The 20,386-nt window shown below is 36.6% G+C and overlaps 2 protein-coding genes across 3 annotated transcripts in view; one reads left to right on the top strand and one right to left on the bottom strand.

Moving 5' to 3' along the window:
- SLF1 (SMC5-SMC6 complex localization factor 1) overlaps window positions 1–11,081 on the bottom strand; it is a 34,489-nt gene extending 23,408 nt beyond the window's left edge. For both annotated transcript variants that reach the window (XM_083884369.1, XM_083884370.1), the window contains exons 1-7: window positions 11,006–11,081; window positions 10,466–10,579; window positions 10,241–10,316; window positions 7,772–8,015; window positions 5,581–5,743; window positions 2,447–2,578; window positions 1,017–1,070 (exon numbers count right to left, since the gene is read on the bottom strand). In XM_083884369.1, coding sequence (XP_083740495.1) covers window positions 1,017–1,070; window positions 2,447–2,578; window positions 5,581–5,743; window positions 7,772–8,015; window positions 10,241–10,316; window positions 10,466–10,579 — 783 coding nt within the window. In that variant the 5' untranslated portion in view covers window positions 11,006–11,081. The remainder of the gene's footprint in view (window positions 1–1,016; window positions 1,071–2,446; window positions 2,579–5,580; window positions 5,744–7,771; window positions 8,016–10,240; window positions 10,317–10,465; window positions 10,580–11,005) is intronic.
- The window catches only part of KIAA0825, a 235,221-nt gene continuing 225,851 nt past the window's right edge, over window positions 11,017–20,386 (top strand). Inside the window, exon 1 of the mRNA XM_083884371.1 lies at window positions 11,017–11,222. The gene's annotated coding sequence lies outside the window, so the exon portion shown is untranslated. The remainder of the gene's footprint in view (window positions 11,223–20,386) is intronic.

Here is a 20,386-nt window from a genome sequence, read left to right as displayed (position 1 = left end):
CTTCTTCCTCCCTTATTGTCAATAGAAATAAATCAGAAAAAAAACGGATTTCAAGTAACTATCTAGTATGGCTCTTGAAGATACCAGATTTTCAGTTATCAAAAAATACAGGAAGCTACCACATAATTTAAGTATTGCCCTTAAGTAACACAAGTTACCATATAAAATGCACTACTAGTAGCTCATGGCCAAAGAATAAAATGCTTTTTGAGTATTAGAGAGGCAATGTTTCAACACTGTTTACAGATTTATTCTTAACATTATAGATAGACAGGGTAAAATTTTAAAAGAATTAATTTACTTCAGGTATTTATAACAAAGACTTAACAAAGTCTTTGTTATAAATACCTGCTGACCTGTACCTGTTTTATGCCATTTATTTGGCTTAATGGAAATAAAAAAAAAATTAAAAAATAAAATTTTTTTTAAAAAAAGCGCAAAATTAAATAGTACAAAAAAGGAATTAAGTCAAAGTGACTATGAAAACAGGACTGAAAACATAAAGCATTCTACCGCAATCTGTGCTTCAGTTGATGGTGGAAACCTGCATGACTAAGTATCAGGCAAGTGCTGAAAGAATAAGTACTGTTTCTTTTTATAGTGAGATAACCTGTAGCTACAATCTGTCTCTACTAGAAAAAGCAGGTGAGCAGTGCTAAAAATTGTGTACACTCTTCCTTTATTCCAACTGCATAAATACAGTGCTCGAGTAATTTAAGACGCTTCAAATCACATTAGGACATATTTTTCCTAACATTAGTAGGTAAAGTTCTCTTAACTAGCAGGATTAAGCAGTTTCTTTGTAGTAACATGGACAGAACTAAAAGTATTGCAAGAGCAAACAACATTCAACACCCAATGATGCTCTTTAATGCATCAATAACTTTATCACAGTTTTGGACAGCCAAAATCTAAAAATGTTTCTTTGATAGCTACTTTTTCAATTAAAGTATGTTTGCCTAACTGCATAATAAAATTCCATATGTGTAACGTGCCCTATTTTTAATAATTCTTACCTCTGGATTGCATTTGTTCAGGTGGTCTGTTTGCATAAGTCCATGCTTAACAGTCTGTAAAATAGTATAAAGTCAACCTGCAACACTGGATAGCAGTCAATATATTCAATAAATAGTGCATGAAACTTCCCAAATGATAACTTCTGTTAAACGTAGTTCAAGCACAACACAGCATTTAGATTTGTCTACTTAGATTTGCCTTTTGGATGGTTAAACTATGAAATAGGGGACAAATGACTTACAATGAATAAAATATGGGCAAATTTTCCTTCCCATTTTCCCTTGCTACTTTCTGTTGTTACTCTGTAAGGACAGTGTTCCTAGATTAGACATTAGAAAATTAAACATTTTCAGTTTTTCTATGGCAAAATGCCAACTTTGGATTCCTCTTGCATGCAAAAAAATGGTAGTAGGTGCAAAAATGTATTACTATTATATTCAGTTATTACCTAGTATTACAATTTTACTACACCATGTTACTAAAATATCTTTAGGAGAGACCACTTTGGAAGGGTTAATCCATCTGCACATTTCTACATAATAGTTTGAACCAGAGCTCTTGCTGTATGTAAAATACATGAAAAGTTAACAACAATTTTTTTAATGTCTGGAGGGCTATATCTTTGATAAAATGTCACTGATAAAAGATGTAGCATTTGATGGTGCAGAGATCTAAGCAGCATGAGTTTTCTATTTGTAATCTTGTGTTTAAACATTTTGTGTACCTTGAGGTTTTAAAACTTTTAATTCTTCTTCTACTAAGAACTTACAGTGCTTCATGTAAACAAGTTCCTAGAAATATACTTAGACACCATCATCCACATCACTGTAACTTACAGAGATAATATATCCTAACTCAAGGTATGCAGTTGCTTTTTCTTGACTTGAAATAGTGTTAACTACTAATGTAGAAATTTTACCAGGATTAGATCCGTGACAACATAATACCAAAGAAGTGCATTAGCTCTACTTCTGATTTGTAATAAAAAACATCTATGTCAGTCAACAAAACACTGGCTCTACAATATGATTGTTTTGAAAAATTTAAGTAGTAGTAAAATTTAACTTAGTGTAAGTTAGCTAGATAACAGGAAAATCATAGAAAAACTGTAATTCAAAGACATTTCGTTGAACAAGATTTGCTACTATATCCGCATCTATTACACTAAGGTTTTAAGTAGCACACCGTGTCTTCTACACACTCCTGCCAATGAATTGCCACTACTAAGTTTTATTTTAACTAACAGTAGATGTAGTAAATATTGGATTATTAAACACTGTAGGATAAAAGGCAGCATCTAAAGCATCTACTTCATTGGCTTAATACTATAATGAAAGATGGAGGCTTTTAATATAATTAATATAGTATAAAAATATAATTATATGTATATAAAATAAATAATGCTAATAAAGCATCAACTATTACTTACCTCAGTAAAATACATATGTTTTATAATAACATTTTTCATTTCAGCAAGTTGCATTTTAGACATGACTTGATCTGTTTCTTGGGCAGCCAGGAAATGGTTCATCTTTGTATCTTTGGGATTTTGTATTTCATTCTGCAGAGCAAAAAAAATAATACTTTGTTTCAAAGCTAATGGTCTAAGCAACTTTTATGTGCTATGTCTTTCTATATATTGTATTGCAAACTGTTTTGAAATGTTTATGTAATTATGTAAGGGTCTACATCATGTGTCAGATAAAGAGCTGCTGGTTTGGAAACAAATCACTGATGTAGGAAGTTACAGCATAGGAATTACCAAGGTAAGCGTCTCTTTTTTTTTTTTTTTTTTTTTTTTTTTTTTTTCCCTCGTGACTTTAGGTCAAATCACAATCCCTGTGGCTGAATCATAAACTAAAACCAGAGCTCACACATTTTCAACTGGTCAAAAACGTAGTAAAGGTTTTATGAGGCATTTCTTCTTCAACTTGTCTATTCATTTTATATGGACCACTACAATGAGATCTTTTCATTTCTTGACTATAAACATGAAACAAATTAGTAATTTAAAATTTAATACGTTTTACTCCCTTATTTTTTCTTTGATATTTTTGTCTGTTTGTCTAGTAATTAATTCTCTGAGTCCACCTATCATTTTCACCTACTTCAGAACAGGAAATGAGGAAGCATTTCTCAAATTGGTTTCAAACTCATTCTGAAAAGGCTCTCAGTAACACCACAAAATAACTTTTGCTTGAAAAAAATCACTATTAAAAAAATTTAAAATTTACTTAATGGATTGAGAACATACATTTTAGTAAGAGTTTCAATGCATGCTTTTCGTCAAAGATACACAGGTTAAGAATACAACACATTTGTTTAGAGTAAATAAACAGGTAACCACAAAAACAGACTCCTCCTGCAGTGTGATGAGTTAAGAATCATCAGATAGATACAGGTGAAACATTCCCTTAGCTATTTTTTATTGTGAGCAGGTATGGTAGGCTTGGTGTAACTGGCCTATTAATTCAAACACTTCAGTCTGAGAGGTTAATTGAGTCTGGGACATAACAGTAGAGAAAACACAATAGTGCATGCAATGACAAGGTACAAGATGTTTATACTTCCATGTTGTCAAGATTAACTTTCAAAAGTTACATGTCTCATCCTATTTTCAGATTTTCCTTTAAACATATTATTCAAAACAAATGTATTTGGCACTTGCGTAACTATCTTTAAACAAATATTGAGAACCAAAACTTCTTGCACATTTCCAAAGAGTGAAGTATTTTTGGTAACTTGAACACAGAGTTCTAAATAGGTTTTGATAAGCCATGGATAATTAAACTCTGATGCATTAACTAGTCTTTACTTCTTATGGCCCTTCAGGCACACTGGTTTCAATATGCTCATTAAAACACTTCTATTCAAACAATTTATAGTACAATCTTGGCAAAAATTTAGCAACTCCAGCATGCATCCAGCAAAGCTTTTAAAGCCACTGTTCAAGTATGAGACTAGCTTCCTAAAATCAGGCATGTGTTTTAATATCCTGAACCAATAAATTTGACACCTTATAGAATCATATCATCAATGACAATACCACACAGTATTTTAACAGTAGATTTACAAGGTTGAGATAATAAGATCAGACACTGAAATATAACCATGAAGCAAAGACTTAGTTTAAAAAAAAAAAAAAAAAAAATCACACCAAGAATACTCTGAACATCAGTGGAGTTTCAGTTTCCCTGAAAAGAATATAATGCTATTTTGCTAAATCCATCATCTAGACACATATATGGATGCTTAGGGGAGGAATGAGATTTACATTTGCTAGAAGTAGCAGTCAGATAGCATGATTACAAATTTATGAAGTTGGAACCATCTACTGAATTATACGCCAAGTACTTCTGGGACAAAGAGAAAAGAACATGTCCATAACATTCTTTGATAAAGCTTAATATATTTGGACAAGTGCTATGATTTGATTGCCTATGTTTTATTCTTTTCCTTCTAAGAGACTAGGAGCCTTGGCAGTTTCCTGAGTTCTTCAGATTCATTTAAATAGAAAGCTAATGTTCTCTTAGTCTCTGAGGTGAGTTACTTTAATGAAATCTAAGAAAAAAAAAGGTATGTGCAAGTCAATGGACTCATTAAGATGGAATGTTGTTATCTTACCTGGGAAGAATTCAGGGTGCATAGCAAGAAACACATGATTTTGATAAAAGATTAATAAAAGGTGAGGTAGCCATAAAAACTTTACATTAATTCATCTATGAAAATGTCCATCTTAGCTGAAAGGTTTAAATGAGAACAACTTCCCTAAACAAATTTCATTAAGAGAGTAAGCACTAGAGTAAGAGCCCACATTGATGTGTTTTATTCAGGATGTCAACATTAAGACCTTCCAACCATTGTCTCAATCTTTCGTAATACCTTTACTACAGGGAGAACAAAATTATTTGATTAGAAGAGACCAAAGCATTCACAAATGGTAACAAACACAGTTTTAGCTCCTACTTGCTTGCAAAGGTGGTAGTTTCAATTAGCAGTTGACTAAAGTCACCCCAGAGTCTGAGAAACTACCACACTAAATTAATATTCTGAAGCCTTTGAGTAGTTCCAGATCAAATTATTAAGAATTTCTAAGAAATTCAAATTATTAAAAATTTCTGAACAGTGCATCTGGTAAGCAAACAAGTATGAAACATGAGGCATCTCTCTTAAGGGAAACAGTAACACAATATTCTGGTTCTAGTGAATTCTGCACTAGCACAGGACCATGTGCAGACGGCATCTGGAGACTACAGCCTCTTCAGACAACCTGTTACAGTGTTTCATCAACCTCAGGGCAAAAAACCCCAAGCGGTTCCTGACTTTCCATTTGTACCCATTTTCCTGTAACTGGGCACCAAAGGCAACTGCCAGGCTCTGTCTACTTTGCATCCTCCCTTCAGGTATTTGTATACATCTGTGAGCCTTCCTATCTCTGTGATGCATGGTCCCAGAATCAGAGAGCTTACCTTTAATCAAATCACAAAACATTCAGGCTGATTATATTCCCCTCCATTATTAACACTGCATTATTCACAGAAATCAATAAATTAATTTACTCACTTGAAAAAGGTAATGTCCTATATAATGCAAAGGGTAGTGTCGAGCTTCAGAGAGCCACTTTTTATTTTGTAAAGGAGAAATTTTACCACCGATGAATACATGAGTTATATTGTGCTCTGCATTTTCAGATGAACATATGGTTGCCTTTCCAGCTTTAAGAACTCTACATAAACATATTTAGGAAGACATATTTACTATATTATAGTAACACTGCCTAAAGCTACAATAACATTCACAAAATACAAGCATGCAAGTGCAACTTGCTCCTAGGTTCCTCAATGTATGCACAGCACAAACTTCATTAGAAAGTAAGATAAAAAGGCATTTAATAGCCTTCAGAAAATGAAAGAACCCATTTAACAAAGCACCCCTTCTCTTCAAAATTTAACACTACTTATTAAAATCGATGTATGCCTCCAATATATCAGATTGATAGTTTCACCTGTGCACCCTTTTCAAGTATCAAATTTGATGACAGCAGCTATAATTTGTTGCATTATGTACCCCAAAATAATGAACTTTCAGTTAAGTTTTCCTATAAATTAAGCAGTTAACAAAAAATGGCACACCGCTTTTCTGAAATGTAATATGATGTTTTCATAACAGAAATATACATTTGCAGCATTAGTGCTGTCCAGTATCATATACAGAAAAGAGATCTGCTTGTCTTTGGGACATCATTACACATAATGGTTTCCCCACGGACAATTTCCAGACCTGTAGAGGTGCAAGTGCTCCTATCTTTTAGAAAGAATGCCAGACAAAAGGTGCAAAAATAAGATCTAATGACATTCTGAATATAGGTTTTATTTTTCATAATACAGATATAAAAAAAGAAAATTGTGCTGGTCTTACACACTTACCTATCCAACAGCTAAAGGCAGGAAGAGCATAGAAAGAGGATAAAAGGCACAGTGTTGACAAATATTAGAAAAACCCCAGACTTTTCCCAAAGCTACAGCATCCTTTATGACGGAAAACAGTATCTGCTGAAGACAAAAAATATCTACTTGTCTGTGTTTTATGACTGACTAAAAGGATCCCCATATTGGGTGCACAGGAAATAGTCTGAAGAAAAACATCTTCTACAAAACCTGTTCTCCTGTCTTACTGATGTTCCTGCTAAAGATTTTTTCTATTGCAAGAAATAGAAACAGACAGCAATGCACAAGACAGGATTTCAACAGCGTTAAGAACATCTACATAAGCAGTTTTCATGGAAAAAGAAGCAGCATTTTTCACAAGTGTAGCGGCACATAGTAAGTTCTCCCAATCAGCCAAAAAATAGCATACTTAAAATATCTTCAGGTGGCAAAATCAGAAGATAGCACCTACAATTACCCCTCACTTTGTCTTTATGAAATACAGACAGACATTCTGTGATGCAGCATACAGCTGTGTACTATGATCCAACAAACTGCACTTCCCTTCTTGACTGTGCATCTGTGGCACACTCAGACCTGAGCAGTCGTAACTAACTGGGATCTCAGTAGAAAGCTGGACAGTATCTGAATGAATAGAAAGCTCTGAAATTGTCAGGAGATGCTCCTTTTACTGTACTAGATGCAAAAAGGACTTAAATATGCACTGATTTCAATTTACATGTAGAATTAAAAGTAATGAATCCAAATGTGTAGGAAGAATATGGAAAAGAAACATATGTTCTCAGCTTTCTTGCACTTTGTTTTTCTTTATCTTTTTCTTTCTTTACTTCCTTTTCTTTCCCTTTATACTTCTGTCTTCCCTTTCCAAACTAGTTGCATTTATAATACATTAAGAATAATCTGTTTTAGAACAAATTACATCTTCTGAACTAAAAGAACCCATTACATAAATGTGACACAAAGACTGATCAGGTCAGTAACAGTGTGGCCCAGATCCATAAGACACAGTCAGATCATCCAGCCAAGTGAAATAAAGCATCAAATTCCAGCTACTATTTGAATCTAGCACCCAAACAAAATAAAAACTGCAAATCTGTGTATCTTGCCTCACGAAGGAAGTTTCTGTTAGCAGCTTACTTGATAAAAACACATGCATGTTATTTTTAACATTAAAGAAGGCAAGAAAAGCAGTGATGTTGCAGACTTAAAGTCATTATAAAAGTACGGAAATGTATTAATGAAAATAATTCAGAGTTTGGTCAGCTGGAGGTTGTTATGGACCAACTTAACTGGGATGGAACTCCTACCTTCTAATACATGCCATTCGTTTATCACCTTTCTTAAAAAGGAGGACAACTTTCCATCTGTGGAAGGCCCCTGGAGCACTAGAGTTTGTCAGTTCTTCACGCCATCTTTTAGGTGCAGATTGCATTTGAGGTGAATAATGGGTGTCTCTTTCAATTTCATATCCCCATTCGTACGTTGTTTCATCAAGCCATCTGCCACTTTCAGCACTATTAATTATGTACTCCTTAGTCAGTACCCACTTTCCTAAAAAGAAAATGAACTGTCAAACACAAAAGATTTTTCGTGCAGACAAATGGCAATCAACTGAAGAACTAATATAAAATTAACCTAAACCTTTCTTGTGCAAATAAAAGCTGGAATTATAAGCACCATTTAAAAAACTTCTTCCTATTACAAGAATTCTCCACTTCAGACTCCAGAATCAAAGATCTCACAATGCCACTGAAAATGATCGCTTTGTTTTCTTTTAATTATTAAGTATCTTTTTACCCTTCCTAAATAAAACACTTGTCTATGTCCTCAAAAATCTCAAATACATTTTCTCAGCTTCCTGGATTTTGCTCTTAGGACTTCACAGAAACTTATAAGTTCTTTATTTTTAATACCATTTGACACTTATACAAATGTACTAAAATGAAGAAATATTTTACTACCTATGATTTTAAAGAAGAACTAGACATTTAACATGAAAGCTCTTTTTCTTATATATTCTTAATATTACTTGCACTGCTAGTGTAGTGAATATCCATATTCGGGGGACACAGTTTTATACTTTTTTCTTTCCCCTTTCTTCTTTTCACATCCTTTTCTCTCATCCCTTGGCTCCACCTCCTCCGCCTCTCCTCTTTCATCTTCCACATGTATGCTTTTGATATAGTATGTAATGATCTTCCCCTTTTCTCTCTTCTTACAGGTTCAGGTCAGGAGCAGTGGTTAGTACCCTGCTCCTGTATTGAAACACTACCTACAGAAGACACTGTAAGTGAAATTGACTTGAATTGTGTGAACCTAATTGGTTTCACAGAACAGCAGGGCTGACTGACAAAATGTCTCAGTGCAGGAGCACAGATGGCACTTCCACAAAACCTAGCACAGGTACTGGTAGCTTTATGACTGGAAAAGGTATGCTGCGCACAACCTGGATGTTAAAACCACTTTCATGCAAAGTTTCCATCTCAAAACTTCTGTCACCTAGGAAGTACATAACAAGTGGTATCCTTGATAGCACTTCAGCTGAACTCTGTGGAGCTCTAAATGTGCTTAAACATGATCTTTCCTTGCTACCTGGAAAAAACCACAGTAAGAATGAATACTGTCTCTGCCATCACGAGTAAGACTAATGATTATGCAAAATTAGCACCTCTTCTGGATTAAAAAGTATTAGATGGTATTGGGGAGGATTTGCATGTATAGAAACATGACAGAGTTTTGCATTGCCACGAAGGCACTACATATACCATTTCCACTCTGTTCAAGAAAAGTAAGAACACATTAACTCAAAGGTTTCAAATTGCTAAAAGGAAGTGCTGTGCCAGAAACATAGATGCATTTTTGTATTTTTTTCCTCATGGAAAGTTTTGGTCCATTTCATTTTTGATAAGAGTGCAAGCAGAATTTTATTTTAGCACAAAGAATCATACACACACACACACACATACAGACACAAAAATACATACATATACATATATCCCCCTACTTTCAAGCTGTAAGAGACAATGGAAAATGCCTACCAATATGGTCTTGAAATCAAGGAATTTGCATATATCTTTAAACCCAAATGTATGTTTAGTCATTTGTCTATTATCTCTTAATTGAAGATTATCCATCCTAACAACTGCAACCTCATCACAGAATTCTGACAGGTGATCAGTCTATAAATAAATCTTAAAATACAGAATTTTCATTCTAAAAGCATTTGAGGTGTTTATGTAGGAGATTTCAGCATCAGATCCTAGTTAAAGAGGAAAGACCTTGCTTGAAGCTTGCATCAGAATGGCAACAGCCTGGAATTTTCTCTTGCTGCATAAACAGGAACTTACAGTGACTTTTACCAGCAAATGTTCCATGTGAATTTATCATCAAAAATCCATGCTGAGTACAGCTGTTCATACTTCCTCTGCGCTCTTTTAAACATCCAAGTAGTTTAAGCATGACTTCCTTATCTAATGTATAACAAAATTTTCTGTTTGGGTGGGATAGAGATTGGATTTCTGTTGGATGCAGATCCAACAAAGGGAGATTGCAGGAATATCATTTGGTACAAAAATAAAAACAAAAAAAGTGGACTTGAGTCATCATACCTTCAATATAGTACTATGTTAAAAATCAAGGCTAATGGAACAAGAAGAATGAAGGTTTGTAAGATCATTCATTCACAAAAAGAAAATAGATAACTAAAACCCTTTTAAGGATCCGTTCCAGACTTATGCCGTGATGCTATGAAATTAAACAGCAAATCTTTTACTCACCAGCAGCGCACACAGCTAAGATCTTTTCACTCTTGCACAGCTTTTTTGCTATGAGATGCGTACAATTTCTGTATTTCTAACAAAACAAAACAACACACTTGTATCACTGGAAACATTTAAATTATTTGTTTATATACAACTAACCTACTGAACAGTCCTTTCTTCTAAGACTTGCATTTTTACTTCCAACTCTAATCCTTTTTGCTGTATTGCAATGAACAATACCTTACTCTCTATAAAAACACAGTTCAGCTTGAACAGGCATTTGAGCAGTGCCTTCTTCTCTTGTTTGTTAAATCCAGTTATTTGTATTATCCTTTTCTGGCTGCCACTTGCCATCTGTCGAAAGAAGAATGAAAAGGAAACATTAAACACACAAAATAACACGCCACGAGAAGTTGCTCGCAAGGCTTGACTAGTATTTGCTAGTTCATTTCCATTAAAATAGGAGAACACACCGAAAGGAATGAATGCGGGCACACAACGATTTAAGCTCTCACTGCCCGCCGCAGCAGAGACACCTGAGAGGCGGTAACGGAGTAGCCCGAGGCCCCCAAACCGCAGCCCGCAGTGGGCCGAGCCCCCCAGGTCCGGCACCTCGGCTCGGCACCCAAAAGCCTGGAGGTTCGGCCCTTGGAGCCCTGCTCCGCTGTCGGCAGTGCCGGGCGGCCTCTCAGGGCCCCGCGGGGGAACCCCGCCACCCCTCCCGGGGACGCGCCGGGCGAGGCCTCCCGGCTGCGGGGGGAGCCCTCCAGGCTTACGTACGGAGGCCGCGGGAGGGAGCGGGCGCCCCGCCGGCGCTGACTGTGCCTCGGCTCGGCCTGTCTCGGAGCCCGGCCCGGCCCGGAGCCCGCCAGGCGCCGCCGCTCCCGCCTGCCCTGGCCCCGCCCCGGAAGTGGCGGCGCGGCCGTTCCGGGACGTTGTTACTGACGCTCCGCGGTCGCCGGGGCCGCCAGGCGGAGCCGCGGGGGATCCCGGCCGGGTAAGTGGCCCCGGCGGGGCCGCCCTTCCTCTCCCCTCACCGTGCGGGCCGGGCCGGGGTCCGCCTCGGCAGCCTGTTCTCCCTCCTGTGCGGCACGGCAGAGCCGTCCCCGGGCTCCCAGGGGTGCGGGGCGCTGGTGGGCGCTGCGCCCGCGGCGGGAAGGCGGTGCCCAGTCCGGCCGAGGCGGCCCCCCGGCCCCAGGCCCGGCTCGTCGGGAGCGGGACGGGCGGTCTGCCCTGGCACCGAGAGGAGCGGGGCCTTCAGGCCGGGGGGCGGGCCGGGGGCGGAGAGGAGAGCGGGAAACGCCTGGCCTCTCGCCGGGTCGGGAAAGCACCGTCCCTGGTGCTCGGCAGGACTGAAACTGGGGAAAGAGGTCTGGCAGGGTCGGTCTGTATGCCGGCTGAAGTGTGTTACCTCTGGAACAGGCTGGTGGCTGGCTCTAAGAGTCAGGAAAGGGACCAGGGATTTCTGACCCTCAGAACAATTTTCTCAGTGTCTCGGAGAAACTTTTCAAAGTTCCGAAGCCGTGTGATGCATGCACTCGTGGTGCGGGTAGGCAGGTACTGCTACAGCCAGAAAATCGAGCCACATGTTTTCGGGAACGGCTTTCTGCCTTGTTGGTGAAGGGAAGGCATTCCTGCCCCTCTGATCAAGTTGGTACGAAGTTTTTGTTATGGGAGTCAAGGCTTGATTTTTTTTTTTTTTCCATTACAAAGCAATATGAAGAGATCAAAATAATGTTTATCTTGTACCTCAAGCACTCAGCGTAGAATTTAGAAATGTAAAAATGCCCAGATTTGCTGTTTGAGAAACTTTTTTTTGGTGTGTCACTCTTTATTTAGGTCTCTTCTGTATTTGAGAGATGGCTTTTGACTATTTCTCTGTCATGTCATGCACTGAACAGATGTTTTTCAAGAAATCTGTTGATGCTTCCCAGCAAATAGAAGTAGCTGTGTAGAATACTTCTATTCGGTTTTTCTGCAGTTTGAGAGTGGAATGCATACATTCAAGAAAAAAAAAAAAAAAAAAAAAAGATAGTTGAAATGCCCCTTTAGAGAACTAAATTGGGGACAAGTCACCCTGTACTCATTGGGGGTCACCCTGTACTCATTGAGGTATTTCAGATACTCTTTCATATTTAACACCTGTAAATTGAGATATGTACAACGAAACTCAGAAGTGCTGAGATTTTGTCACTGCAGCTTAGATCAATAGAAGCAATGCTTTGAGCTCACCACTGCTATAAAACTTAGGTGTCCCTGAAAAACCAAAACCACATAGCTGCAGACATCTAAAATTTGACAGCAGATTGGACACTTGGTTTAAATCTGAGTTTCCTAGAATATCAAAACAGAAAAACAGTTCTTCCAGACCACAGAAGACTCTTGTCTTGCTGTTTAAAAAGTATTCTGGTACCCTTAATGCTTGCTGAAGTTTTCCCTGTCTCTTGTTTCCTTAACATTGCAGCTATATTTTTATGTGTAAGCATGAAGAAATAACCATCAACAACCTTTGTCACTACTCATTTTGCAAAAATGACGCTGAAAACCCCTTAGATATTTAGAGTTAATATTCAGAGTACATTTATTGCTTGCACATCTCTATTGACAATGAAGATTAGTGGCATTTTCTATTTTGTACCTGTTGCACCTTTATACTTTTACTATTGATTTGTCTGGACTGTAAAGGTATTGATTTTAATTCTTGTAAACTTTTACTTTATTTTGAACAGTTTACTTCTTATGAACCAAGAGTAGCTTCTATTAATTACTTAATTGATAACTAACAGCAGTTTTATGTCATAGAACTCTTAGCAGGCTGGAGATGTCTTCAGCATATGATACGGTAACTAGCTGCTAGTGAAGAAGTTGTACACAGCTGTGAAGCTGTATCAGGGGAGATTTTGGTTAGATTTAGGCTTTTCACCCTGGGGGTGGCTGGGCACTGTAACAGGCTTCCCAGGGAAGTGATCACAGCCTCAGGCCTGCAGAATTCAATCAGTGTTTGGACAACACTCTCAGGCATGTGGTCTGACTCTGGGATGGCATGTGCAGGCCCAGGACTTTTACTTTGATGATCCTTGAGGTCCCTTCCAACTCTGGATATTCTTGATTCTATCATTCATACTTATATGGTGACCATTTATTACCTTTAAGAATTAACTTATTTTCCACATGTCTCTGGCACATATAAAATAGTGTAGAATCAAAATACCTGAGATCACGAACATTTCACATCTATTTTTTCTTCAAAATACATTATTACCAAAAGGTAGTTTTAAAAAATTAAGTTTTTAAACCATTATTTCAGTGATGGCTGCTGAGTTTGGAATTCACTTACTCCCTGATTCTATTATTTGGTTCATTAAAAGTCTAAAATATTTTTTTCCTTTCCATCGTTGTTGTGGTCTCATTATGGTAGCTAAGTGTCTCATAGGTCTCATAGGGAGCAAGCTTTTTGTCTGATGTATTTTTAAGTTTCTCTAGGTTTTCTTTAATGTATTTGTCAAATATACAATTCAGTTGCTCAGTCCTATAAATTATGTTTAAACAGTTTGTCTCTGGGTTTTGGATAGTATCTACTTTTACACATTCTCTTCTACAGTACCTGTGACATGTTTTATGAAATTTAGGAAGTGCTTTTCAGTGCTACACACATGGTATTTGACTTACAAAACTTCTAATTACATTTTGAGGGTGATTAGGAATGGCTGTACAGCCCTCATGTCCAGTTCATTAAGAAGCCAAGATCAGGAAAATAAATGTTTGTTTTCCTCTATCACAGAAGGATTTTATTTACAATGTATCAGGTGTCCATCTCTTTCAGATGTCCTTTATTAATTGTATTACCTAGAGAGAAAAAAGAGTTTTCATTTTCATTACACTGTTCTGGCTTTCTACTTTATACTTTTTATTTCCTTTATATTCCACGCATATTTATATTACCACCATGTCTTCTGCCTTGAACTTCTTACATTTCCCACAGATAGCTATTTTACTTCACGCAGTTATCTTTCTTCAGGCCTTATTGGTGCTGCTGCTTTCTATGTTATCACTCTTCATCCTTGTCTGTAAATCTCAGTCTGTTTCTCAAAGTGTTTTCTGCCACTTTTTCCTTAACTTTGCAACTTTGGGTATCTTTTATTTTTTTAAAATTTCTTTTTAAATGTGTAATTTGTAATGTGTAATTTGTCCCTCATAAGCCTCTTGACTTGCTGTGTTGAAAATTTTATGTAATTACTTGTGCATTTTGACAGTGATGATGTCCATGCAGAAGCATCTTTTCCATTAAGACAGACTTTTTTATTAGTGAAATATATTTTGTAGTATGTGCTTAAAATACTTGCCATCATGCAAACAAGATTACCAGTTGACTCATTAACCAATTCAGTAAAATTATTCATTGGGGCTTTTTTCTTCTGCCTAAACATAACACATATACTTTTTAAAATGATACTTACAATGCCATAGGCAAACTTTTAGTAATCACAGCTTTGTAAAAAAAACAATCCTGAAACTACGCTGAAAAATCAGTCATAAAATCTAAAGCAGTATTAAGTGTCTCCACACTGCCTTCATGTGGATAAAAATCTAACTTTATGCCACTTAAAGTCCATTTTTTCTTCAGTATGAAACACTGTTTGTGGTTTCTTGAAACGGAAAGAATTTAAATTTTCTTCTGTAGTGTTAAGGGATTACAAGGATTAGAAATAATACAATATAAATCCATAGAAGCTACGGGAGCTTCTTAGTAGTAATCATCTTTCTTTAAACATACCTATAGTTTCTTTCATGAGCTAATGAATATAGGAAGGCAGAACAAGCATTGTGAAAATTGCTTCTTCAAGCTATACTTATTATATAAACTCTCGGTTATCATAACTTAATACTTATTTTTAAAAAGTCTTCATGTTCTTCTCAGGATGTAACCTTTGTGTTTCTTTCATGTAACCATTTTTGTTGCAAAGGACATTTATTTTTATGACTGTTATAAGCTCAGCCCATCTTCTTATCTCCTTGCATTCATCTGCCTTTCTGCCAGCTCACTTTCTGTTAATGTATGTCAGTAAATCAATGCTGATGGACAAATGTAGAGAGCACAGAATAGTGTTCAGCAGCTTGTTCAGTAACTCTGAACAAAACACATAAACATGAGTTTATGTGTATTAGTTGACTCAGTTATGAATTAGTGAACTATATTTTTTTAGTGAACTTTCAGTCTCTTGTGTCTTGGACTAAGGTTTTGGTTGTTTGGTTGTTTTTTTTTTTAAAATATATGCATGAAATGGTTTTATTTTGCATTTAATACTTAATTTTCTTACCACATACAGTTCAAGTTTCTTTTCGTTGTCTGACATGAGTTAATCTATCGCTGCTTAGACCCTCTTAATCATATTACTACCCTTTTGCCCCGTCCTAAATGCCATATATACCTGCCTGGAATACTTAATTGACCTAGTTTCCCTGGTGACCTCCTAATAGCATTTTTGCTACGTAGGAGATCCATTCTGAGGTGATCAACAATTTTTCATTCATCAAAGTCGTTTCACCTTCTTTCTCTCTCTCTCTCTCTTTTTTTTTTTTTTTTTTTTTTTTTTTTTTTTTTTTTTTAGCATGCCCATAAGCTGATTCACATTGTTTACTGATTACTTTGTTTTGGCCCTGTAAAATGCATTTTCTTTGTCTTATGGTATTTTGTTCTTCTCTAAGTAACTGCATTTAAAATGGTAAGTGTAGGTAATGCTAGAAGATACTGTAAGTTTTTCTAATAATTGAATGTTGTTAATTGCAGTCTATATATACTATGAATATTCCAGAATGGTTTCTTCTCAGCAATAACACATCCGTCCCCCCAGTTTTATTTCTGACTAGGCAGCTGCCAACCAGAATGTGCCCAGAATGCAGATAGACATGAAACCTGGCTCGCAGACATTGGAAAATCGAGTTTGACACGATATAGCCAGTGGTGTAACGTGTTACATGTACACTTTCTACCTTCTCTGCAGGTCACTGCTCACTGAACTTGAGGTCAGGATAGAGGGAAAAGGTAGAGATGATTGTGGGTAGAAGGAGGACAGAAGTACTGAAAAGAAGTTAGGAGAAAGTATGGCGTGAATTATTATAGGGCAGATAATGAAGGTGCAACAAGAGCAAGAAAGTATCAAAATACCCTACAGAATGTTACAATTCTGGTTTTTTAATCAATATGTAACTGGAATATAAGATTGCAACATATGGGTATCAGACATTGATTTGCTACTTAAAGTGAGATTCATACAATGGGATAAGTTGGAAAAGATCTTAAAGGTCGTCTAGTTTCAACCCACTACAAGCTCCTTTTAAATATTGAAAAATTATGATAAGGTTTGTCCAGGGCATTCTCATCTCCACTGTCAACAGCCCCAACTCTCTCAGCCTGTCTTCGTAGCAGAGGCACTGTGATTTGTCCCATCCTCTGGACTTGTCCAAGCATGGCTGACACAGTGCTCCCGGTAGGGTCTCACCAGGGCTGAGTGGAAGTTTGAGCTGTCAACAGAGGATCATAGAGGTTCTTTGTAACTATTTGTTGTCCCTTAAGGTGGGACACCTGTTATCAGCAGACATTGCAGATCTTGCTTGCCCATCCGCAGGTAACTCTTCTCATGTTTTGGTAGTGCAAAGCTTAAACATAGATGACTGTTCCATATACATGTAAGGACAGTATGGCAATAGAGGGAACAAAATGGAAAAAGAGCAGGATGAGCATTAATTTGGAGACTAATTAGGAAAATTTTATGTGTAGCATACTGGACATACATGTCATTAATCTTCTGAGGTAAATGCTGACTAATGTGGTAAATGTGACCTGACAAAAGATAGCCAGGTTTTTGTGTGCAGTTCTCCTCCCGGCACCTCCAACACACACACCTCCTCCCTTTTCATTGTCTTTGATAGACAATTTAATTTGATCTAAGATAAAAACCTGTGGTGGGAATTGTCCTAAGGTAAGAACACCAGGTAGGAATTGCAGGAGGAACTGTCTGGATGGTTGTATAATTGATGTATTGCAGAGATGGGAGAGCTTTTGATCATTGTCATTGACTGTGATGCACCTTGGCCTGCAAAAGGGTATAAAATGTTGGTGGAGACTGGGCAAACTGATCTCTCAAACATGCAGACGGCTTCTGGTTGATCCTCCCCCTGCTCCCCAGCAGGGATACCTGCAGGGTGTGTCCAACCCAAAGGCAGGGAAAACTGATTTTTGGAGGTTTGAGTAAAAAAGCAGTTATATCCAGCCACATACAGTGATAAAGTAGTTCCATAGGTACTTTGTTGCTTTGTAACTGTGCATTCTGTAAGGCTAAAGACTGTAAAACCTGTATGTTCCTAGCCAAGCCTCTAATATTACAACCCTTTCAACCCACTTATCTTATGTATTGGATTGACAAATTTAGACACTGTATTAGCATTAATTCTAATCATGGTCATCCACATAATCACTGTCATATTTCTTGTGCCTGACTGAGAGTCTTCTCTCTGCTACACTGCTACAAGTGGCATAGTTGGCAGGATGACTTAATCAGGCATATTGAGCAGAGCATTTTCACACGTGCAGAAGGAAATGTGTGTATTCAAGCATAGAGAACTAGAAATGGACAGTATGTTGTCTCTCAAAGAACTTTTACAGTAAATTAGTGTGTCTGCTTCCACATCTTGATTTGCTGCAATCCTTGGAGGCATAAAATAGGCCTCAGTCAATTATATTTGGAAGTGTTTTCATATTTAAGTTACTTTTCAAAGTAAGACATCCACCTGTTAAATTTTCACAGGAAGTATTATGTTGGAATATTTTTTCTCTGCAGAGATATAGTATAGAATTAACTCCAGGCACTTAATCTAGTTGAAGAGGTGTATGTGTACATATGTCTGTCTAAAAATATATAGGATGGTGTAATCTGCTATTCATGGGCTTTTCTTGAACAAGGCAGCATTCTTTGCTAATCCATGTAATTCATTAGAAAATATTTGTGTAAGGTACTGACATATTGAAGTATGATTATGTATTCTATGCAGAAATTTCTGTGGGTAGTTGTTTTTTTCAAATTATAAATTTAGGTTACTTTATAAGAAATTAAAAGAAAAATTATGTTACATAAAGAGTCCTCAATTAAGAGATTTTGATTTTTTTAGTTTTCATTTTCTGTGTATACTGTATAGTTTAGAATTTCTTTGGATATGTTGTTAGTGGAATTTAATCATAAGTTGCATATATTTAGTCCATCCTTTTTCACTTTATTGTTTAGATATTCAGTGAAGTTCCTGCACTGTGGTTTGGTTTTAAAGACCTCAGTGAGAGTAGCACTTAATTCTTTCTGATCCAAAGATAAGAATTTAAATGTTCTCACAGGCAACAGTATTCTGAGATGGAATTTGATCAGGTTTGGACTAGTTACGTGTTTCTGCTTTTGGAAGGTTGCTCTAATGGGCCATGCTTCAAATACCAGTTTTTCTTCATTTATGTGCCTTATTGTAGTCTTTAGTTCCTGTACCAATTTTGATCTTTGCCTAAAACTCCAAGTAATATAGTTAGCAACTCTTCCTTTTATAACTAAATATGACATCTAGTCACCAGCTCTGTGATATGTCTAATCTTCTCTCTTGCAGAATTCAATTCAATATCAAATCCAAGTTATCTCCATAGCAATGCAAAAGGCCGCCAGTGTTATTCTGTTGTACTAGGTTATCTTTACTTCTCTTAAAATTTTATGTTTAATAAGGCTGAATCTCTTATACATTGTTGCTCAATTTTCTTCCTCTTTAGTTAATATGGGTGAAATAATCAGCTTACAATTTCAGTGTTAGCAAATAAACTACTTATTTAACTTGTCCAAACATGTTGAAGGAATTGAACTTTAAGGCAAAAATGTTCCCAGTCTGAAAAGGGAACACTGACAAAATCATTCAAAAGAAAAAAGAGGAATAATTTATGAAAGGAACTGTGGCTAATGATGCCATCCAGTTGCTTTAAAGTGCTTCTACCTCAAATTTAATGAATTAGATTTGTCAACAGCATATGTTTTATGCACTACTTCTAATGAAGTGGCATACCAGCACTACAGTGTACTTTGAGGTTTATTCCATCAAAGCTTTTTGCTGTCATAAAGTAGACCTTTTTAAATAATAGATACTAAAAACTACATTTAAATAACATTAAGGTTGTGACACAAACACCAAATGACAAACTTCAGGCAATTCAAAGTTAGGGCTGACAACTTGTCATTACCTTGCATTGTCATTTTTTGGAAAAAAAAAAAAAAAGAAGCACCCTTGCATGATTTAAGGATTGAATGTCAGATTAACTTTAAATTTCTTGGCTTTTGTGGGCTGGAGTTAGAACCTTACTGTCATTTTTTTTTTTATACAGGATTTTTTGTTTTGTTTGTTGGGGTTTTGTTGTTGTTGTTGTTTTTATTTTGCATATCCTCTGTTTTCAGAAAAATAATAAAAGCAGTGGAAACAGTACAGGCTTTTTTGTCTTTGTTTTTAATACAAAACACAGATGTAAGAGTACTGGTCAAAGAACAGGGGCTATCCTGTTCTCAAAATTACATGTTGTTCTTTCAAAATTTCTATATTTTTGTCTTTGCCAATTTTTCTATGGAACTTACAAGTTACAGTAACTTCAGTCCTGGAGTACTTCAGCGAAAACTCCATAAAGTATTGAGAATTCCTAATTCTTTTCCACATAAAGAACCACTTTATTTTTATTGAACACTACAGCCTAAACCAAGAGTATACAGAAAGCCTTGTTAAATTTTTTTTAAATTACTTTAAATATGTGAAACAAAAGCAGGTGAAGAGAGGAGTTTCTGTTATTTTATGCATATGCTTTCCAGTTTTGTTGCTGTTAAATGTAACAGAATTTTTTGTTCAGGTATCTTAGCATGCATGTATAAACACAGTCCTTTCAGTTCCTCTATAGAGATAATTTCTCAAGGTCTGTAAGTTTAATGCAGGCAATCTATTATTTTCATCATAATTTTGTCAATTTAATCTAGCATAAACTGGCACTGCTGCCAAGTTGTGGGCCCTGCACCAGTCACTGACTTCAGCCCCATGCCACTATCAGTGCTCATACAGCTGCCTGGTCAATAGGGATAAAGGGGCTTGCACGGGCTAAGTGGC

Source organism: Zosterops lateralis (genome assembly GCF_965231275.1).
Source record: "Zosterops lateralis genome assembly, chromosome: Z".
NCBI classification, from domain to species: Eukaryota; Metazoa; Chordata; class Aves; order Passeriformes; family Zosteropidae; genus Zosterops; species Zosterops lateralis.
The sequence above is the reverse complement of the archived record's forward strand: the minus strand, read 5'-3'. Positions and strand labels throughout refer to the sequence as shown.